Source organism: Hippocampus zosterae, chromosome 17 (assembly GCF_025434085.1).
Source record: "Hippocampus zosterae strain Florida chromosome 17, ASM2543408v3, whole genome shotgun sequence".
NCBI lineage: Eukaryota > Metazoa > Chordata > Actinopteri > Syngnathiformes > Syngnathidae > Hippocampus > Hippocampus zosterae.
The window spans coordinates 9910514-9932901 of NC_067467.1; the positions used below are offsets into that span (position 1 = coordinate 9910514).

The 22388-nt window shown below is 43.9% G+C and overlaps 3 protein-coding genes across 4 annotated transcripts; 2 read left to right on the forward strand and 1 right to left on the reverse strand.

Moving 5' to 3' along the window:
- Positions 1-16: 16 nt before the first annotated feature.
- On the forward strand, positions 17-10681 carry rab40c (RAB40c, member RAS oncogene family). The gene is made up of 7 exons (XM_052048744.1): positions 17-331; positions 2002-2163; positions 3936-3996; positions 5540-5600; positions 5752-5829; positions 6691-6913; positions 7002-10681. Exons 2-7 carry the CDS (start codon positions 2022-2024, stop codon positions 7274-7276), a joined length of 840 nt encoding a protein of 279 aa, XP_051904704.1. The 5' UTR covers positions 17-331; positions 2002-2021; the 3' UTR covers positions 7277-10681.
- A 349-nt stretch (positions 10682-11030) lies between these two features.
- Positions 11031-17756, forward strand: eif3d (eukaryotic translation initiation factor 3, subunit D). 2 transcript variants are annotated; one of them, XM_052048724.1, is made up of 16 exons: positions 11031-11161; positions 12007-12132; positions 12222-12267; positions 12674-12810; positions 12889-12974; positions 13180-13252; positions 13958-14079; positions 14151-14283; positions 14610-14757; positions 14831-14961; positions 15045-15130; positions 16103-16232; positions 16303-16445; positions 16594-16786; positions 17454-17547; positions 17629-17756. In XM_052048724.1, the coding sequence occupies exons 2-16, from the start codon at positions 12010-12012 to the stop codon at positions 17640-17642; spliced, it is 1659 nt and encodes a 552-aa protein (XP_051904684.1). In that variant the 5' UTR covers positions 11031-11161; positions 12007-12009; the 3' UTR covers positions 17643-17756. The 2 variants fall into 2 exon arrangements, with proteins under 2 accessions (XP_051904684.1, XP_051904685.1); XM_052048725.1 differs by having other exon boundaries at positions 13964-14079.
- apol (apolipoprotein L) lies at positions 17452-21677 on the reverse strand. Its single transcript, XM_052048726.1, has 4 exons — positions 21348-21677; positions 19595-20140; positions 19259-19375; positions 17452-19171 (listed from the first exon to the last, which is right to left on the reverse strand). The coding sequence occupies exons 1-4, from the start codon at positions 21359-21361 to the stop codon at positions 18226-18228; spliced, it is 1623 nt and encodes a 540-aa protein (XP_051904686.1). The 5' UTR covers positions 21362-21677; the 3' UTR covers positions 17452-18225.
- Positions 21678-22388: the final 711 nt, after the last annotated feature.

The following is a 22388-nucleotide window of genomic DNA, read 5'->3' on the forward strand; positions in this document are numbered from 1 at the left end:
TGAGAAGGTGGGTGCTCAAAGCTGGGGAGCGTAACACAACGGCAATCTGTCACCTATCCGCAGATTGCCTCACTGTTCTCGGTTTGTCTTGAGCTATGGTCCGGAGGAATGGAGAAACATGGACGTGACGGAGTGATACGACAGAGGACGCGCACGGATTCGGAGTGGAATTATAACAGTCCCCGCCGCGGTGCTCTTCTCCCCTGCCTTCCCGTGTAACACCGTTCCCTGGATGTGACGGAGGGACGTTCCAGTAATATTCGTAGCCGGACGAGAAGACGACGGGGCGGCCTGAAATTGAGCAAACGTCGCTGGCAGTGGAGCTCACCAGGTTAGCGCTATCTGCTAACACCGGTGTGTGTGTGTGTGTGTGTTTGACTCACTCCCGTAACTCGGGTGAATGTGACCGATGTGACGGTGTCATAAAATACTTTTGATTATTATTCACAATCATTTGTGGCGCCTACTAGATGACGTTAGCGGCACTCAGCTGTGAGAAGGATGTTAGCGCGTTAGCTTGTGGGGCGGTAGGATAGCTTGTTGTTCCCGAAGTTATTAATAATTAGCGAATAACTTCTCTCTCGCCTTTTTAAGGGGGGTAAAAAATCTTCTTGTTTTGTTAAACACTCTAGTCTGCACAAGTCCAATAATGGGTAATTTTAAGCATTCTAAATTCACCTGCAGTTTCATGCATTACTAACACGACTCTGTTCTCGCTCTCTTTTTTTTAAAGGCAACTGAAATTATAATTATGATTAAATTACTCAACCGTCAAGTCAGCACACACTAACCTTTAATTAAATTTTCCGGTTATGTTACCGACAATACTAATTATTTTAGCCTTGCAAATACACCTTCATCTGTTTGCATTAGATGCCAGACCTTGGTTTTCTTTCGCACCTATTTGAAGGCAACAAAAGTGTTTAATTTAATTCAGTTCAATTCTGTTGTGTTTAATTTAATCCAGCTCGACACAGTCAAACTCAAAGGTTAATAGAAGTGGCACTATTAAAATTAAGAAAATGAGTCAAATGTAGTTGTGCAGTCTGAGATGCAGTGTCCACAACTACATCAAAATGTAAAACAGTATCTCCTCAATGGTTATGTAAAAACACATTCCCCAAACGATTCAGAGAAGATTCCAACCAGCCTTGAAAAAGCTTAAAGCAAAGGTTCTAAGACATCATAAAATATAAAAATTGCTTCCATTGGTCACAGCATGTGAGAAACATTTCTGTGACAATTTTCACATACATTACGTATGTTATTAGTGTTCTATTAAAGGGGCAGTGTGGAAAAATGTGTTGATTTTTCACTGTTCGTTATTTAAAAAACACGATTACTTTCAGTAGTATGCAAAAAAATTTTCTTTCATATCAAACAAAATTTTTAGGATGTAATTAGACCTGAAGTAATCGCTATTTATATTACCTAGGGTGCGCCTCCCAAACAAGCGGCTGCCATATTTCGCCACCACCTTTCAGCTACCGATACCAGAAGGAGACAAACAAATGCTATGCACTTAGTCCGTCACTCGAGGGAATACTTGAAGTTGTTTGGTGTGACATTTTGCTTGCCCCTCTGCTGAAGAAATTGGAGATGGGCTTGCGAAGTGAGGTCACTTTGAGGCACCAGAGTCGAGCTTTGGTCATTGCGTTTTATTAGTTAACCATGAGATGGCACTAAATTCTACACGCTGTACCTTTAAGGACTCCAAACGACAAAAAAAAAACCTAAAGCTCTTTATGGTGTTTATATTTCAGACAATTAATGTGAATTTTGCTTCCCAATCCAACTTGATTTGTCTGAACCGGATCTCGGATATCTATAATGTCAGACGATTATATTTATTGTTTTGCTTTGAGCCCGCATCCCACCGGTGAATTGTTGTTAGTCCTGTTGCGCCTTTATTTGCAGATGACACATAAGTGTGAAGTCAGCATGTTCCGTCCATCATGAGCGTCTTTGTTGTGATGCCCTCATCATTGATTTGCTTACCAGGGCTCATGTGAGAGGAGGCCATGGGAAGTCAGGGCAGCCCGGTGAAAAGCTACGACTACCTGCTCAAGTTCCTGCTGGTAGGCGATAGCGACGTGGGCAAGGGGGAGATCTTGGACAGCCTGCAGGACGGCTCGGCTGAATCGCCCTACGCATACAGCAGCGGTGAGTCGGAGTTTTTACAATTTCTAGAGCTACGACGTTTTTTTTTCTAACGACTCAAATTATTCGAGTCCCAAAAGGCTTACCGCTAAAGCTCGGCAGCAGGGGCGTGACGGCCATCGGGAATTTTGGGAAAAAGTGTTGATTTTCCAGGCCAGTCGAACTGCGTCACAGCCGCACCTGTCGGCAATGAACTTTCGTAGTGTGCCGTACGCATTATCAGGCCTGTGTCGTTCTGACACCAATATTTGGTATTTTGACTTTCTTCAGTAAATATATAAGAAATTCGATACTGTGTTTGTGCTCTCAAGCTAGGCTTCTTGTTGACATTTAGTAAAAGCTTTTAGCGCCGGGCTCAGGTTCTTTTGGTGCTGAAACAACAAGAGGCTGTATTTAGCATTCGTAGCACTGCATCGAGCTTAACCTTAAACTCAAAATGTGAGGAAAAGTCAACTGTTTGTCCGCTACCTTCTGGCTAAAAGCAAAAAAAACAAGGACGATGTGTGAATAAATATTTAAACATCAGGAAATCAGGACAGAAGAAGCCGAAGCTTGGGATTGAGTAAAAATGTCCTCTGGTTCTTCTTTTTTTAAGGCAAGGAGCCATTAAGTGTTTTTGTGCTGCGCGTGTGTGTGCATGTGTTGTGTTGGTATTGTTAGTGTGTTCATATGAGCGCCAAATTTGTGTTGTTGTCAGAGTTACTTCATCCGTGTGATGAAATAGTTGCTAATTTCCCTGCTCCCGTGGGGGCCGGAAGCATTTGTTTCCTGAACTGCAGGCAGCACAGAACGTTCTTTAAGAGTCATGCCGTTACCAGGATGAGGCCTTTATTTTGTATCAATACACCAAAATGTTTGCAATTCAACATTTACAATGTTCATTTAATGACAATTAATTTGCGTTACATAGGCTGGCCTGATGTAGCCAGATATAAGGACATGGCATATCCTCTGACCCGGAAGGAACAACGTCTTCTTCCAGAGTCGTAATCAACGACGCAATATGTCGCCTAGCTGCATAGTTAGTTTTAAAGATGGTGTGTAGACCGTGAGGTTGTCATCGTCGTCTCTTTGAACGAATCGTCCTCTCTCATCTCCCAGAATAGAAACATCGAGCGTACACATCACAAGAGCCATCGATCATCCCAGGAAGCGCTCTCGCCAACTTGGCATTGGAATTAGCTCAGCACTTTATCGCGGAAGATCTCATGAGGTTGTTGATCTTAGCAAGCGGCCCATAATCGCCATTTCACGTTGTCCAAATGTGGAATTAAGCGGATGACTTTTCGGAGGAAAAAATGTTATACACCTGATTTAATCTAGAACTGGGCGAAATAAAATCTTGTATTATTTTCTTCACTGCCACTCATGCTCACAATAAAACGTCTGCGTCCAAAGTAGTAAAGCAGTCGTCAATCTGCGATTCAGGTATTTGGCCTTGGGTCTTTTCCCGCCGACCGCATGCAAAACCACAGAAACCGGTTGAGATCATCCAGCAAGGGGAACGTGTCCGGACATGAAGCGGCAGGAGTCGTCGGACGAGTTTTCTCTTTTGGCCGTTAAACCAACCATTCGGAGGACAATTGAAATCTTGTTGAACTTGTGAAGAAGTGCAAAGTCCTGCTTTGAACGTAATAAAGGATGGCAGGAATTTGCCTTCAAAATCACAAAACCACATGCACCGAATACTGTTGCAAGTAGATCCTAACCCTCCCTCCCCGCAGTGCATTGTGGGAGAAGTGACAGTGTCATTGTTCTTCTTCCTCTCCATGCAGGCATCGACTATAAGACCACCACCATTCTTCTGGATGGCAGGAGGGTGAAGCTGGAGCTTTGGTGAGTACATCCACCAAAATGTACAAAATGTACCACCTTCTCGCTCCGCTAAAATATATTTCAGAGTTCATTGGATGCGGACGAATGATGTCCAATCACATCGATACCTTCCACACGGAGGAGTGAGCTGGCAAAAAAAAAAAAAACATGGCCGCCTCGCGCCAAAGTGCCTGACATCAGCACTTATGTCTCCCGTGTCTTATTCCGTGTGAGCGGCACAAGCGCGTTTTCATGAAAGTGGGGCAAAGCGGAGAAGCTGAGCCGGCAGCTCCGCACGGAATCGTTCATATTTATGCTGTGTCACACATCCCGCCCCGCCCCCCCTCACTTTTCTTGCTGCCGTTTGTGTCGGTGTCATGACTCACACTGATCTAACTCCGACTGATTTTTTTTCCCCAAACGTGTTCCTCCGCATTTTCTTCGGACCAACTACAGTCATGCTTAGATTACACCAAGTCGACTTGCATTAGCATGCCGGATAGGATTCTGCCCCCCCCCCCCCCCCCCCCCCAAAAAAAAAGTTGTGGTGGCGAATCTGTTCATTGTCACTCCTGCTGACTTGGATCTATTGCCGTCTTTGTGTTTTTTGGATCAAGCGGGTGCGTCATACACAGCAGCAGAGAGGTGGGAACTGCAAAAAAATCTCTGAGTCTTCTTGAAGCTGCCCATCAGCAGCTGAAATGGTCTTGCACTCCCAAACTGGGGTTCTTGCCTGGACGCTTCACAAACAGAACATTTCAGAAAAATGACACCAACTTTGGTTGTGTGCGTCACACTATAAACCGACCATTTTAAAACAATTTTGAGGCGTTCCAAACCTCAGGAAGCTTTTGCAAAATGTTTCCTAACAGCCTTTTCACTATTTACGCAACCTTCCAAATTATTATGCAAATTGTTTTTGTCAGATTTTTTTTTAATATATAGTCTGTTGTAGACTACAGGCTGTTTTTTAATATATTCTTTTTCAAAGCTGATATCAAATAAGAAATCCTGCATTCAAATGTAACTTGATCTGTTCAGCTGGTTTTGATTTTTGCAAACACGGCCCGCTGTGGGCAAGGGGGTGACATTGCTGTGTTACCATTGTGCCATTTTGATAGACTATAAAAATCTGAGAAAAAACATTATTTGCATACTAATTTGGAACACTGAGTATAAAATCTTTAAGTATCACAACAAATCAGTATTTTTTCATCCTGCAATTGAACATTATTTTTTAATGATCTTTTTGTTTATTTGTCTTGTTTTAAGTGGTCTTTATTTTTTCCTCATATTATGGTCATCTTACAAATTGCATCTATTGCTGAAAATATACAGCAATTGAACATGTTTATTACAATAAATTTTGAGCATTAGTCAATGAAATTAAATGTTCACGGCCTATTTTCCTTTGTCTTTTTCTCTTATCTGTGTTACCTTCTGGGAACGTGGGAAGTTATAGCTTCTGCGTCAGTAAATTGCCTCCAGGTGTACTACCCCTATGATGAGAAATGTTCTTTTAATGTTTTTTCCACTTGTTGTCCTGTATTCTTCTCGTCTTTAGGGACACATCAGGACAGGGACGTTTCTGCACCATTTTCCGCTCCTACTCGCGCGGCGCTCAGGTGAGGCGCGCACACACACGCAGACGCACACACACACACACACACACACACACACACACACACACACACACACACACACACAGACACACACACAGACACACACATCAAGGCCTCATGCGTTCGTTCTCACCTTCTGCTCCCTTGCGTGCAGGGTATCCTGCTGGTGTACGACATCACCAACCGTTGGTCCTTTGACGGCATCGACCGGTGGATCAGAGAGATTGACGAGGTTCGTGAGCCCCGCGCTGGCCAATTGATCTCACTGCCATGTGCTTAAACGCACCACATAGATTCTCTTCTCTTCATCTTGACATTCAGCTGTCTCCATTCGTCCGTCCATCCTTGACAGTGTTTTAATCTCAAAGGGTCCTCGGGTGAGCAGGAGCCGATCCCGGCAGACTTTAAGGCGATAGGCGGGCTAAATCCTGGAATGGTTGCCGGGCAATGGAAGGGCACGTTAGATAAACAAGCATTCGCACTCCACCGTAGCTCACTTTTGGTGAGATAAGCGGGGTACACCCTGGAGTGGTCACCAGTCAATGGCAGGACACGAGTGGTCGCCAATGTCATTGCACAAGTAGACAAAATTTTCACTCACACCTTTGGACAATTTAGAGTATTCATTGAACCTAAACTGAAGTTTGGCAACAGAAGGGTTTTGGGGTTGTTTTTGTTTTTTTATTGTAACATAAACAAGAGCCCTGTAAAAAAAAATTGTATTTACATTTTGAATGTATTTTTCTCGTTCGTTCATCTCAATGAAAAACTTAATATAATAAGAATAACATGAGTATGATATTTGATTTACTTAATTAAATATAATTTAAAAGTGAGCATGTTTTAACAGATTTTAACTCATTCACTCCCAAAGACGTTTTTAAGTTGAGTTAATATACACAAGGAATAGAACTCAATAAATGTCTAAAAATATATTTCTATAATTTCTTCTTATTTGATTTCAAAATTTAAACGAAACAATTTTTCATCTTTGAAGTGTGGCTTTTGTTTTGTTTACCTCAGCGTTGAATGAATCTTTGCACTTCACCCGTCTCTCAGTTCTAAAATTCAAATCTCTCCCTCTCTCGTGCAGCACGCGCCTGGCGTTCCGCGCATCCTGGTGGGCAACCGCCTGCACCTGGCCTTCAAGCGGCAGGTGCCCACCGAGCAGGCGCGGGCCTACGCCGAGAAGAACGGCATGACCTTCTTCGAGGTGAGCCCACTGTGCAACTTCAACGTCATCGAGTCCTTCACCGAGCTGTCGCGCATCGTCCTCATGCGCCACGGCATGGAGAAGTTCTGGAAGCCCAACCGAGGTAGGTCCCGAGTCGTCTGACCCCCCCTCTCCCCCCCCCCTCCTTCTGCACTCTTTATTTTGATGATGTCATTGTTTTGGGTGTCCAGTGTTCAGCCTGCAGGACCTGTGCTGCCGGGCCATCGTGTCGTGCACGCCGGTCCACCTCATCGACAAGCTGCCGCTCCCCGTGGCCATCAAGTCCCACCTCAAGTCTTTCTCTATGGCCAACGGCATGAACGCCGTCATGATGCACGGACGCTCGTACTCGCTGGCCAACCCGGCCGGCGGCTCCAAGGGCAACAGCCTCAAGCGCTCCAAGTCCATCCGGCCCCCGCAAAGCCCCCCACAGAACTGCACGCGCAGCAACTGCAAGATCTCCTAACTGCTACTTCCCACCCCCCACCACCCCCCCGGGGAACAACAGCCAGCGGGGTGATCGACTGGCCGGCCGGGGAAGCGTTGACGCTGGTCAGGGCGCAGTCCCAGGAGAAGGAGTCCAAGATTTTTGAGTGCCCCGCTGCTACTACCGAAACCACGAGTCACGTGAGAGACAAACAATGAGTTTTCTCTTCCTCTATAGACAGAGACACTCATGAAGTGTCTCTGTATTTTTTTACCTTTTATTTTTTGTCTTCACAAGTCATCTTTTCTTGATTCTCAAGCTCAATAAGCTACAAGTTGGCACACTTTGGAAATGGCCTCCCACACTAGCACATTTTGGCCTCTCTCACACACACACACAAGTATTTTCATGCGCTCTTGGAACACTCTCCGGACTGGCGACACACGCACACGCGTACACGTTCCTCTTTAAAACAACCGTCGTCACATACAGAAAAACGGAGAGAGAAAAAACGTGTGCTGAATTTGACTCCGTTTTATTTCATCAAGTGTCTCAGAGTCTATTTTTTTCGGTAGATGTAGCATCTTCTGAAAAAGATTTTCTGGATCCAGATGATTTTATTGCGTTCAACCACTTGATGAAATAAAATGGAGTGAATTCAACACCCCGTCACACACACTGTACACGCCACACGCACTCCATCTCCATTCATCTCATCACACACGGTTCACATTGACATGCTCCTCACTCACTCCTCTGCCACCATCTCATACACTCGACACACACTCAATGCACACTTGCGTAATCGCCTCGGAAGCTCGTACACTCCTCACATACTGGAGCGCCTCATTGTACTTTCCTTCGCACATCAACAGGCGGCTGTCTTGCGATTGGAGCTAACGCAACGAGTCCCGGCGTGCTCCAGGTGACTAGCAGACTTTGTTAGCGTGTCTGAAAATGGAATGATCGGATACATCAAACCTGGTTTTTGTTCTGTGCATCACCCGCTTGTTGGCGTGAAAAGTAATTGTTTAAGGTCCCTCACACTTGGATCTAACTTGACACTAGCGAAGGACTCTTTTCCTTGATTTCTCTTCATTTTGTACACTTGGACTTGCCTACTACTACTAGCACGCGGGCTCCATTTTAGATCACAACACTTGGCTCCCGTTCGTCCCACGTGGCTTCCTCCCTCTTCCAATTATGGCTCATATGATCTCATGTCAAGGGAGCGAAAGACGTATGGGGTTGTCCTCGTGTGACGGATTTCGAAATGTGTTACGTGAAGATGCCTTTCAGCCACATGAAATTTTTACTACGGCATTTAAAAAAACAACACATCTCACCAGGGACCCGATCCGCTTGGAAGGATGTCATTAGCCGTCATATTGTGTTTTTAAAATATTTATATTACGGTGTCAGCCACAGTTACATTGACACGGTTATCGGTTGATGTGGGATGGCTGCAGTCCTGCTACGCACAAGTTCAGCATCCGTCAGCCAAAATGTCGATCATTGTTCTCCAAAGTCAAAACGGATGTTTGCAAAAGACTTATTTTGATTCTGCTTTTGGGGGTTATTTATTTGAGGCTCAAATTCTGAGGATTTTACGGTTTGCTCTTCATGATTAATCCATGATCCAAAAAGTTTTGAAGTAGTTTGATCATTGATTAGTTGCAAAATAAAAATAGTTGCACTTCACTCTTGATGAGTAGTAGATGAATCCGCGATAATGTCCACTCTATAAATGGCCCTACAGAGTATTTGGGGAGGATGCCACGGATCGTTTCAGCTTAAGCATCAACAATCTAAAAATCCCTGCGTAACAAACGTCTGAATGATTGTGAATGCAGCTAGACCCTTCTGATGTCGGCCTCGCCGCCTCCTCCATGCGCCATCCCATGATTCATTGCTGCTGAATAATGAACACTCCTCAGGGAGGCGTCTTCATCTTCTTCTTTGAGGTGCGCTTTCATCTTCCCCCTTTCCACAGCTCACACTGTTTCTCACTTTTGCCGCCATTTTTTTCCCCCCACAACGTCGCCACCTCATTTTCCTTTCCCAACTCAGTTTCTCTTCTCATAAACGCCAGCGTGAAGAGTTCAAATCAGTATTTTATCACGTGTATTTTGCTTTTTATGGGAAGTGTTTTTCGTCTATTCAGGGCACGTGTCAAACTCAAGGCCCCGGGAGATGCATTTTTTTGTGGCCTACTAAGGCAAATCACGTGTGTCAAATTCATGTTTTTTCGCTAAATCAATTTGTTCTTTCTCGTTTGGGTCTAAAATCTGGACGGCAAAATGCCATTTTTAATCTCGTTTTTACAGATGTTAGAATTTGCAATCGCCGAACCACTACTGTGCAGGGGCTCACTTTCATAACTATAAAATGCAGCAGCAATTGTGTGTGCGCAACATACACTTGGTATCATTTTACAGTCATGAAATGTGTTTGACACACACGATTTTGTGATCAGAAAACATACTTCAATTCTTTTTTCTTGTCATTTTATGTTCATTTTACACCAAATTCATCTCCAAACTATCATCCCACTGGCTTGTGTGGAAGAGTGTTACATCAATTTTGGAACAAATCTGATGAAAATCAGCATTTTTTCCCCCCTCCCGCTGCACTGGCTTTGTTGGTGTGGCCTGAAGCTGTAATCCTGCACTGAGAATGTTCTTGGCACAAGTGTCCGGCGTGTGGTGGATTTTCATGTTTGGAACGACACTCCTGTTGTTGGGAATGTGTTTCCTTCCTTCCTGCCAGCCCTTGCTACTGCTTTTTCACCCGTGGCACTCTGAAAATCCGACAACATGCACAAAAATGAGAGAAAAACATATCTGCAGATCGTTAATGTACTATTTTATTTTCTACCTGTGACATAAAACAACCACTTTTTGGAGTCATTTGTGTTGTTTTATATCTTCTCTGATAGAGGTCCTGACTCTGGATGAAGTGTAAGATAAAACTCGAGCAGCAAATGGAACAAATGTTTGTGTGCCACTTGAGTTTTTCAAATTGGACTCAGTATTGTTGCCAAGAATTCAAGAAGAGGTTTTCCTCTCTGTGATGTGCTGGAAAAGAAAGATGCGTTGTACTTGCTGACTAATGGACTAAAAACGTGTTTTTGTTTATTTTTTGCGTGTGCACGACCTCTTAAATGATTTCAGAAAAGGATGCATGATAGGAAATCTTCAGGGGATGCCCTCTGATTGGCCTTATTGGCTTTGTGTAAAGAAGCAGTCTTGTAAAATGGACTTAAAAATACATTTAAACACTATTCTAGGAGTTGAAGGCTGCTGCATCTGAGGTGTGAGTATGTGTGTCTGAGTAATAAGCTGAAATATTTTTCCTCTTTTTAAATTATTGATTGTACAGTTTCAACGCTGTGAGGGTTTGAAGAGACTTTTTCACAAATAAACAGTTGAATGTTCAAGTTAATATGTGGACTCATAATTTTGTTTATATATCTTAATGCAACAATGTAAACAAAATAAGGCGTGAAATGGCGCATGTCCTTGTTCAAATACTGTACTGTACTCTGTTATAGTTTTTGTAAAGTGGAACAATGCGGCTACAGCGCTCCCTGGTGGTCGTAATGTGAAACTGCACCTTTACGTCATAACTACAGTATTCGAAATGTACAGTCATTTAAAATATTGCGTTCATATTTAAGTGAACTATTTTCAACTAGTTTATCAACAACTATCTCACTCGGAGATAAATAATCTTAAAGTACAGTAAAGTAGTGATCGGTTATGTACTCGAAATAAACGTCTCGACAGCGACACTTTACGACATCAGCGACAATATGCTTGACGGCAGTTAGCCACTTCCTCTCACGCCGGCGCCCTGTACGGGTTTTTTCTCCCAAGTACACCGGCCCCATTTAAGCCAGTTTAGCGTGTCACGTCGGATACGGTAAGAACACCGCGACCCATGAAAAAACGAGCGAAAATGACCCATTTCCACGCGTGCATTTCCTGAGAACTAAAGTAAAGTTGTTGCGGAGTAACACGTTTACAAGCCAGTTAGCTTAGCTAGCGCGGCTCCCTGGTATGATGACTGGCCTTGTAACGTTAGTAGCATTAGCGCTCGTGGCGGCTTGGGTCTTCTCTTTTATAACTTTTGAACATTTATCGCGTGATATAACTTTTGACTCTTCATCTGCAATATAAAAAAAGTTCGTTGATTAACTATGTAGGTCATCTTAGATTTTCACCAAAACGAAGCTAGCCTGGTGACTGTACGAAAAGTTATTTTTATAAAACTCATTCAGACGTCAGGCACTTGTAATATAATTTCAATGTATTTTTTGTTGTTGTAATTGCAAGCCTCACCAAAATAAATAAAATTGTCTCTATTAACAGTTCGACCCACAAATAAAATACTGAAAACTAGAGCGAATTGTTCTACTTCTTCTTTTCATAACTTTGCTGCTGTGAATTGGGAATTTCTCCATTGCGAGACTTTTTTTAAATCTTATCTTAAATGTTTCCCGAAATATGAACCCAAAACACTTGCAAATCATTTCTAAATCACCTTGCATTACGAAAAAGAAAACATGTCGTGGAAAAAGAAAACATGTCGCGGGGTCTGTGATGACTAGCCCACTGCGCAAACTGAGCAGTGCCTCTTTTTTGCAGTGCCCTGCTGGAGACAACAGTGCTTATTAAAGCCTGAGACCCTGTGGAGCATGGCTCAGTCAGTCTAGATTCAGCTTATGACAAAGTGTAATATTTCAACTCCTCCAATCCCGTTGGCAGGTCATGGCCAAGTTCAACGCGCCCGTGATTCAGGACAACCCGTCGGGATGGGGTCCCTGCGCCGTGCCGGAGAAGTTCAAGGACATGCCTTACCAGCCCTTCAGCAAAGGAGACCGCCTGGGAAAGGTCTCTTCCTGTCACACCGGACTGTTTTTCACTAATTTTGGCTCTTCTAGCTCACATTGTTGTTATCGTCATCGTCTTTTGGTTGTCAGGTCGCTGACTGGACTGGAGCAACTTACCAGGACAAAAGATACACCAGTGAGTGACTTAGAGTTGGAAACCTCAAAATTAGAGAAGATGATGTTGCATAAAAAAGATGAACATATTCATATTTACGCGCTGGAAACGAACCAATTTCATGACATATTTCACTCAAACACCCACTGGCCACATTAAAATGTACTTAATGATACTAAATGCATTACTAATACTCTTTGATCACAAAAAGGTTGGCAATTCTGCTTGAGGGTCCTAGGAACAAACAGAAATTGGGTAACGTCCCAAATAAAATCATTAACAGCGCTAAATATGGCTGAATAATACAATCAGGACACTGAAAGGATGACTTTGTAGAAATGTTTTTCTGCTGGCTGAGAGGAAGTCAACTGGGTTGTCTCCTGTTACGATGATGACCATTTGGCCTCCAAATGTTATCCGTGCACAGACAAGTACTCGTCCCAGTTCGGAGGCGGCAGCCAATATGCGTACTTCCACGAGGAGGACGAGACCAGCTTCCAGCTGGTGGACACAGCCAAGATGCAGAAGACGGCCTACCAGAGGAACCGCATGAGATTCGCTCAGGTAACAACGTTGCACCGCTTGTAGCGAGAGAACATTGAGGCTTGTCAACCGTCTCAATCTTCCGTTCCACTATGGCAGAGGAACTTGCGCAGGGACAAGGACCGCAGGAACCTGACGCAGTTCAACATGCAGACGCTGCCCAAGAGTGCCAAGCAAAAGGAGAGGTCAGTGGATGATGAGTCATCAATTTAAAAATAATTGTGGCCAGTCCGTGGTATCTTCGATTGGATTGGATAAGCTTTATTGTCCAATGTACTGTATGTGTAACATACAGCACAGATGAAATTTCTTCCCTCTCAACATAAAACAAGAGGAGCCCCAGCAGGTGTCCGCGCCGCTCATTCCTTCCACTTTGTGTTGTCTTTGCAGGGATCGAATGCGCCTGCAGAAGAAGTTTCAGAAACAGTTTGGCGTTCGTCAGAAGTGGGACCAGAAGTCTCAGGTATGTCCACGTTTTAAATGCAGAGGACATACGCACCAACTTCAAGTTGCAACTTGTTTCACTATCCTACAAAATACATTGATTAAGAAATCTTGTTTCTAGAAAGAGATGCCTAAAGTTTTATATTTCATTCAATATTTTTGTTTATGCAGTACTTAGTAAATATTGATTATTTTTACTTTTTAACTACAATTTTTTTCAGGAAATATTTGTTAATAAATTAAACATTTTTGATTTATGACTGTTTTTAAAGAAATTCTTTAGATTTTTAAGTATTTCATAAAATTTTAAGTTTTTCTATCGATGGTACTTTTCACATTTATTCAATACATGCATACATTATATGTAATTATACATTACATTCAATATTTTGGATGACACTCGTTCTAGATTGTTTTTCAATTCATTTGGTGAATGAAAAAAAAAGAAATTAAAATATATTTTTTAAACAAATTTGATGAACACAAATGCCATCAGTTTGTAACACTTGAGGAAGTTTAAATAAATAAATCAAATGTGTGTCCAGCAAACCAAAAATAAGTTAATGAAAAACACAAAAAATGTTGAGTCAAATGACCTGAAATGTTCTTTTAATCTCATCTAGCAGTGCTATTTCAACATTTTTAGATTTAGACTCGATCCATGATGTAAGATCCAACGTGGGGATTTTTTTTTGTTTTGTTTTGTTTTTAAATCCCTGCCAAGGCTCAGCTGAAGCCTCGAGATTCTTCAGTGGAGGTTCGCAGCGACTGGGAAGTGAAGGAGGAGATGGACTTCCCGAGACTCATGAAGATGCGATACATGGAAGTGGCGGACCCCGTAGACATGTAAGCCTGTCACTGCCCGCCTTGCGTCTTGCATCCATCTCCCCGCTGAACGCCGCTCGCATCCTTCACAGCGAGTGCTGTGGCGCCTTGGAGTACTACGACAAAGCCTTCGATCGCATCACCACTCGCAACGAGAAGCAGCTGAAGAGCATCAAGAGAATCTTCCATACCGTCACCACCACAGACGACCCCGTCATCCGCAAGGTGGGCCGTCACACGTCCTGCCACACATTTCTATCTTTGGCCTCAGGGTGTCCGACTATACTTGAAACATTTTTGAATAGATATTTCAGAATGAATTAATATTGATCTTCTCGCCTACTCTTGGGGAACAAATTTAGTGAGTGACAATCCTGAAATGTTTTTAATTTGATCTCACTCTGAAATATCCACACACAAAAAAGACCCTACATCTGCAGTTAAAATATATTGCAATTATTTTAATGTCTTCATTTGTGCTGTATAAATTTGAATGCGTGGAAGAGAATTGCTGCGCTAATGTTTTTGCGTACACGTGTCTGTCTGTGTAGCTGGCCAAGTCCCAAGGCAATGTGTTCGCCACCGACGCCATCTTGGCCACCCTGATGTGCTGCACGCGTTCGGTCAACTCCTGGGACATCATCGTGCAGCGGGTGGGCAACAAGCTGTTCTTCGACAAGCGTGACAACTCTGACTTTGGTGAGTGTCTTATTGCCGCCGTTGCCTTCGTTTGCACGTGGCCTCGCTTGACACGTGCGCGCCGCCTCCCAAGATCTGCTGACTGTGAGTGAGACGGCCAACGAGCCGCCGCAGGACGAGGGCAACTCCTTCAACTCCCCGCGGAACCTGGCCATGGAGGCCACCTACATCAACCACAACTTCAGCCAGCAGTGCTTGCGCATGGTGAGAGCGCGAGCTTGACACCTTCGTGGGCACAAATTGCGTCCGCCGAGACAATATTTTTCAAACACGTACATTGACTTCAGGGCAGCGAGCGCTACAAGTTCGCCGCCAGCAACCCCTTTGTGGAGGAGGACATGGACAAGAGCGAGGTGGCATCTGTTGCCTACAGGTGAGCTCAGAACAGCCGCTCCAGTCTCTTTCTGTCCCGGGCTGAGATGCTGCCTGACCAGCAGACAATGCCATAATGGAATTATACAATACAATACATGCTGATTTATATAGCGCTTTCACAACAGCAGCAGCTGTAACAAAGCGCTTTACAAAACAGTTAACATAAAGTAAAATAATAAACACAGCACATAACATAAAACACGGACAGTCGTGCAGTCCTAACCACTTTTCCGTCACACGCTTTGTTGTTTGAGATGAAAGATTATATAATAAATGTATACATTTAAAAAATATATATAATTATAATGTAATTATATATTTAAAAACATAATTATAATATAATAAAAATATAATAATATAAAATAAATACAAAATATTTAATAAACAGTATAATGCTATAATACACAGACAGTACAGTACATTTGACAATGTTTATCCAATATAATATAATAAAATAATATTTAAAAATCTAATATAAAATTAAAATTTAAAATATATTAAGATAATAAAAGAATAAATAATTAATTCATTAAAAGGAGGCCCCATGTTGTTTTGAGGCTCCACATATATACTACACCCCACCACCCTTTGGAGCCACAAAAACATGGCATGATTGTCAAGGAGGCAGCGGATTGCCACAAAAGGGGAGAATTAGGATATCTTGTGATGCTGTTGACATTGATTGATTATCCAGTTTTTCATTTAATGTCCCAAACTACATTTTATTGTGGGTTTTATATTTTTTATGGTCAAAATGCTTTTTGAGATGTATCTGTGGTTTTTGTCAGTTTAGATATCTTTTTTTGAATACAGTACCTCTTTATGTAGCGTTTTCACAACAACTGCAGCTGTAACAAAGCCCTTTAAAGAGTATTTAGCATAAACTAACAAATTCTACAACAGAACAATTAATAGACTGAGAGCGTACAGCTAATCATGCTCATTTCTTCCACTTCAACTCTGCCGCCAGGTACCGCCACTGGAAGCTGGGCGAAGACATTGACCTGATTGTCCGCTGCGAGCACGACGGTGTGATGACGGGCGCCAACGGGGAAGTGTCCTTCATTAACATCAAGACCCTCAACGAGTGGGACTCCAGGGTAAGGCGACAAAATGTACAATTGCAGTTTTTGATGGTCTGATTGTGACGGTCGTGTCTTCTCCTGGCAGCATTGTAACGGTGTAGACTGGCGCCAGAAGCTGGATTCTCAGCGTGGTGCGGTTCTGGCCACTGAACTGAAGAACAACAGCTACAAGTTGGCCCGTTGGACCTGCTGCGCCATGCTGGCCGGCTCGGAGTACCTCAAACTGGGGTGAGTTCCTAACAAGTATGCTGGGTTTACAATAATGGCAGTGTTTATCCAAAAAAAAGCCTCTCCCAAGCAATGCAGAGGTGACACTGTCATGAGGATTTTAAAGCATTTAGCTATTTGTAACACGTGTCAAAATGTCTCCGTGCAGCTACGTGTCCCGCTACCATGTGAAGGATTCTGCCCGCCACGTGGTTCTCGGCACCCAGCAGTTCAAGCCCAACGAGTTTGCCAGCCAGATCAACCTGAGCATGGAGAATGCCTGGGGCATCCTACGCTGCGTCATCGACATCTGCCGTAAATTGGACGAGGGCAAGTACCTCATCCTCAAGGACCCCAACAAGGTAAGCGGCGCCCAACCCTCCCGTCGCCACCCCAAGCCTTTAGCCGTGCCTGCTTCAGGCTGTCACTCCCACTTGAAGACTAATGTCCAATTGACACACAAAAAAAGCTGTCTCTCTCTCTAAACACCAAATGTTCAAACATTTCATATCATTTCGTCGAACAAAAGTATCCTGGCTAAATGCTAACATATCATGCAAAATACCAAAGACAGGCTAACATGAAATTAGTATCGGTGTCATGGTAATCATAAACTCTGATGAGCAGCAACAGAGCTGCAACATATCCAAACGCAGCATACAAGAATACTCAGACATGCAGTATATTCGCTACGTCTTTGCCTCTTCTTCCTCTTAATTACACCTCAGTGCTGCCTGGCATGTTGTGGCGCAATGTGGTACTACACTGAAGGTGCACAACTTGAAATTCGGCCTTGCCTGCATACTGTAAAAACATGCATTAACTGGGTGCAAAAAAATAAAATCTGCATTGTAGCGATGGACCACAACATGGCTGCTAAACATTATACCAAATGCCACAAGCTGTCGGCCTACCAGAATGATAGCCCAAAAAATAAAAAGTACATTTTACAATAATGGTTGAGGATAACGTGCAAGAAAGAATTCGAGGGAGCCGACCTTCTGATGTGCCCTTAATTTTCCCCCGCAGCAAGTCATCCGCGTCTACAGCCTGCCCGACGGAACCTTCAGCTCCGACGAAGAGGAGGATCAAGAGGAGGATGAAGAGGACGAGGAGGAAGAAGGTGAGACTGTGATGTCACTCAGTTAACGAGATGACCTGATGCCATGCAGGCTGACAGGAAAATATTTTCTTATAATTCCAGATGAAGAGAACTGAAGGATGGCGCCTGGTGACCAAAACAACCTGCTCCACACACACACACACACACACACACACACGCGTGCATGCACACATTTAATTTCCCAATCAATAAAATCCAATTGGCCTAAACTTTTCTGTTTTTTCAAATGTCGTCAAGAGTTTGCAGAGAGTAACAAGAGAGTCAACCGTGCGGTTACAGCGTCTCGTAAGGGTAAAAAGTCAACATTATTTTTCAATATTTGAACATTCAAAGTGTCCTGACAGTAAACTCTCCTTATGCCCGAGGTGAACTGCGACATGCATCGCACGCTCTTGGGAGCTAGTTAGAAATCTTATTTTAGAAGGGTTAAATACTATGGGTGCATCTCAATCATTTAAAAAAAAATATCCTTTTCCTGTCATTCAGCTGGGGGAAGAAAAGTTTTATATTGTTTACATAGTGAAATGTTTCAGGATTATTATTATTATTCATCCACCCATTTTCCGATTTGCTTTATCCTCACAAGGGTCGCGGGGGTGCTTAGCTTCAATAGTCTGCTAAGCACCTCATCTAGGTGTGTTTAGCTCAGCTATGGGAAATTGATCACGTTTTCTGGGTTTACTGAGTGATGCAACGTTGCTTATCGTCCCGTTTGTCGTCACGGTAAAACGGCACCTCGAGGACGGCCTGGTTTCCCTCAAACCCTGCCAGTCCCCGCGTCAACGAGTCATGCATTCTCTGCCAACATTCCATCTCTGCCCGCCACAGAGCACTCCTGGCTCTGAGGAAGCGTGACACTTTGGTTTCACACCCTTTGGACAGAGCGACACTGTTCGTGCAGATGATGATTATATCAATGGCGATGAAAATTCCATTAAACGGAATGAGTCCGGCTCTGGCCGTGCGGGACACAGCCACAGATCCCTTGAGGGCCGTGTTGCCCATGTTGCGGACGTCGGCCACGGCCCTGTGGACGTTCCGAAGCGCTTTCCCACCGACAGCCACCACCTTGCCCACCCTGGTGGCCACCTCCTTGCTGCGTTTCGTGGTCTTCACGGAATTGTTGGCGTCTGCGACCGATCCGACTTTTCTAACCTCCGGCACCTCGCAGAGAACTTCACTGACAGCGGCGTCCAGTTGCCGAGGCTCACTGGCGATATCGTCCAGACACCGTGCGTCCTCAATGAAGTTCTCAGTCACCTCACTGATCTTCTTCATTGACTTCTGCTCCAGTTTGTAGTCCACGATGGAGGTGATAGCACAATTAGCCCAGCTGGCGAGACCAAGACCCAGTCCGGTCATACTAAGAGACAGCGAGGTTCCAGCTGTGAGGGGTATGAGCGCCAGCCCAGCAATTGACAGCGCACCGCTCACCACACCCACTGAGCTACTCGCCACACTGGAAATCTTCACCGCCCTGTTCTTCCAGACTAGCTCCTCGATGTTCTGGTCCAACTGGTCCAGGAGCTCAAGCATCCTTGGCTGACGCTGGCTGAACTCAGACAGGAAGCGGTGACACACGTCCTCCTGTAGCAGGAACACCAGCCGGAAGTCTGCATCATTCCTGGAGAAAAGACGAGGATATCCAAAAGTTCATGATGATTTAGATCCGTCTCGGAGTCAAAGATTCTGGGTTTGAATCCGGGGTCACCTGATCTGGTCACACTTTTGAATGTGGCCTAACATCCTCTGTGTGTCCTCTGAAGATAATTCCATAGGGAGCTCTACTCGCACGTCCAACCCAGTTTTGGGGACCACGTTGACCTTGCTATAAGAAGCGGATGCCTTCACATCAAAGTGAGGCATTGCATTGTCTAATTGCAACTTCCCAAATTCTGATATTGTATATACGGAGCAAAAGGTGGAACAAACATGATGACATTTTGCATGTCTAAGGGGATGGCGGAAAACTGGAACCAGAATGATGAAGATTAACACGAAACCAGGGACGGTAGGGGCGATTTTGTTGCTTGTGTGTGTGGTTTACCTTTTGTGCATCAGGAGGCACATTTGTTGTGCGGTCTGCACATGTTTGTCGAGAAGGTATGCCAGCACGGCTGCGTTGTCCAGCTGGGGCAAGAAGACGACTTTGGCGTCTTGCTTCAACTCAGCGGCAAGGGGGCAAGCCCGACGTGCCGCGGCCACGGTGACTGCCACATCCCAGCAGCAAAGCCCCTGTGGAAGTTTCACCACCTCGTCCCGGAAAACGAGCGATGAGGTGGTGGCTAGCCTCTCCAGCGCCATCCCGAAGGCTTCCAGTTCTTCCAAGCCGAGCAAGATGTCCTTTAGTACTGATTCTAGTCCCGCCTCTAGCGCAGTTTGGCTGTTCTCCGCAGCCATCTTGTTCTTCACGTACATCAGGATGTTCCTGCCCAGCTTCAGCTCTGCTCGGATGATGATGTCTTTGATGGTGTTGATTTCGGTCTCGCGTTGCAGCCGCCACTCGGTCATACCTTTGCAGAAGTGACTCACCGTCGACATGTCACACAGGGTGGCCGAGGCGTAGCAGGTCAAGGCCTCTTTCAGAGCATTCCTGGACAAAAATCACAACTTTTAAAATGTAAAACTTTAACAATACCATTCTGTTCTTTAGGGGAGTACCACAGAGATCTGTCCTTGATCCTCACGTTTGCTAGCATGACCTTCGACGATGAAGCATCCTACCTTAAGGATGAGTATGGCTTCTTCTAAGACACATTTAGACAAAAATATAAATGTTGCTTCTTTTGAGGCTGGAGGAAAATTAATGATACTATTCATTTCTTGCAGAAGAATACCACAGGGAAATGTCCTGGTTCCTCAAGTTTGCTATTGTAACTACCCAAGATGCTTTATCTTCTTCCTTGAATGACAAACATCACAACTTCCTGGGGAGTACAAAGGACAATGACCCCTTGGTTAATTTAGGTTTAAGGTTTCTTTTTTCCAGACTTTTTTAGGGGGGTGTGAAGAGAAAAAGTATTTCCAGACCCGGTCAGCTGTTTTTAAGACACGTCTCCAGGAATCATTGACAGCTCCGATGAAGGCTGAAGCAACAGCCGAAACGGTCAGCCAGGTAAGAGTTTTTCCTCTTCACCGAAAAAAGACCATTGTTTGGAAAAAGAAGCCTTAAACCTAAATTAACTATAAGTAGACAAAATAAACATAGTGAGATGAATCCTCTTGGGTTTGCTGGTACAGTACTACCCATGGTGAAGTATGCTCCCTTCAGGAGAATAAAAATCACATTGTCCCCAGTGGGATGAAAGTGGACAGAAGAAAGCTCACTGTTCCGCTCTCCAGGGAAGTACCACAGGGAAATGTAGTGGATCCTCCACTATTTGCTGTCATTGCCTCCAAAGATAATAAAAAGATCAACCGTTCCTCTCTCTGGGACAAATTAGACAAAATGTATCATTACTGTTCAAGTCTTTCAGAGGAGTACCACTGGGATATGTACTGGATGCTTTCATATCCTTACTTCAGAGGCATGCTTTTTGAAAGAAGTGGGCCAAGGCTCCCTTTTGGGCATCTCTGACCAACATCAGAAATAGCAGGAGGAAGTGAACAGGAGAAACCGTTAATATTCCTTACTTTCGAGGGAATACCACAAGGAAACGATCATCATGTATTCTTATCCTGGCTGGACTAATCATTATTATTAGTTTAAAAGTGCAGAAGTGTCAAATGTCACAAGATAAATGAGAACAACAAATCTCTGCTGTTTTAAAAGTCTTTTGAACGGGTTCGAGAGACTTTACCTGGTTTCGTGCATGTTCCTGGTTCCAAGTGGATCCAGAGTGTGCAAATGTTTTGGGGGATTCACTCTGGATCCTCTGCTAACACTGACTGAGCAAAACCTGCAGCTCTTGTTTGATGATCCTTGCTGCCAGTTGGAGCCACGCCCACTTCCAACTGTTACTTTTCCCTCCTCACGCCGCCTTTACTTGCACTTAAGAATTTTTTAAAGATTGTGGACGAGTATAAGTTCTTTCTGCTGATGCACTTCGTTTATCTGTTTGTTGATTTTCTTATTTGTTGTTTGTTCATTTTTATCATCTTTTTCTTCCTTTTTTATATATATTTTTTGTAGTGTTTGTCCTCTTTTGTTCATTGTCTTATGGCATTCATTGTGTCTTTGATAACCATTTTTTTATATTCGTTGTCATTCCGTTGATCTCCTTTGTTTTATATCCAGCCTTAGTGTTCATTTTTATTAGGACTGCACATAATTATTGTGCTCTTGACCTCAAGAACCGACCAACTCTGTGGCTCCTTTCCATGGAAGCAACATTAACATCTGCTGCTAATCAAAGGTGTGTGTGTTTACATGTTATCTTTACGTCGCTTTATCATCATTATAAGCACCCCCCCCCCCCCCCCCCCCCACGGCGGAAGCACTTTTCATAGCATGACAGCACAGCACAACACGAGCGTTGACACAACACTTTTTTTTTGTCTTGCAACGTGGTCACGTAACAGGCGGCGTGCAAGAACTCTGGATGCTGCTTCCGAACAAACCATCAGTCAGTCAGCAGCACACCCGTGGCCCGAAGGCTCGGCAGCAAAGCGACCATGACGATCACTTTTCAACCCCGTCATCATCAGCAAAGAAACAAACTAGCAAATCCCAGCTGACGCCAACGAAAACATCGCAAAGTGGGACGCGGGGAGGAGTGAAGGAAAAGCTCATGACAACATCTTGTGCACTAATTGTAGTTATTTGTTTTAACATATAATGTATTTTTTGTTTGTTTTCTCAATTAACAAAAACAACTCGTGCACTTTGTTACGATCATGAA

Coding starts and splice junctions, on each gene's coding strand:
- rab40c (XM_052048744.1), top strand. CDS start 2,022: ATGGGAAGTCAGGGCAGCCCGGTGAAAAGCTACGACTACCTGCTCAAG. Junction 3,997..5,539: donor AGGGTGAAGCTGGAGCTTTG/GTGAGTACATCC, acceptor TCTCGTCTTTAG/GGACACATCAGGACAGGGAC. Junction 5,830..6,690: donor GGATCAGAGAGATTGACGAG/GTTCGTGAGCCC, acceptor TCTCTCGTGCAG/CACGCGCCTGGCGTTCCGCG.
- eif3d (XM_052048724.1), top strand. CDS start 12,010: ATGGCCAAGTTCAACGCGCCCGTGATTCAGGACAACCCGTCGGGATGG. Junction 14,080..14,150: donor GTGGCGGACCCCGTAGACAT/GTAAGCCTGTCA, acceptor CATCCTTCACAG/CGAGTGCTGTGGCGCCTTGG. Junction 14,758..14,830: donor GCGTGACAACTCTGACTTTG/GTGAGTGTCTTA, acceptor CCGCCTCCCAAG/ATCTGCTGACTGTGAGTGAG.
- apol (XM_052048726.1), bottom strand. Junction 19,376..19,594: donor TGCCTCCTGATGCACAAAAG/GTAAACCACACA, acceptor CGCTTCTTATAG/CAAGGTCAACGTGGTCCCCA. Junction 19,172..19,258: donor CAAAAGTGTGACCAGATCAG/GTGACCCCGGAT, acceptor TCTTTTCTCCAG/GAATGATGCAGACTTCCGGC.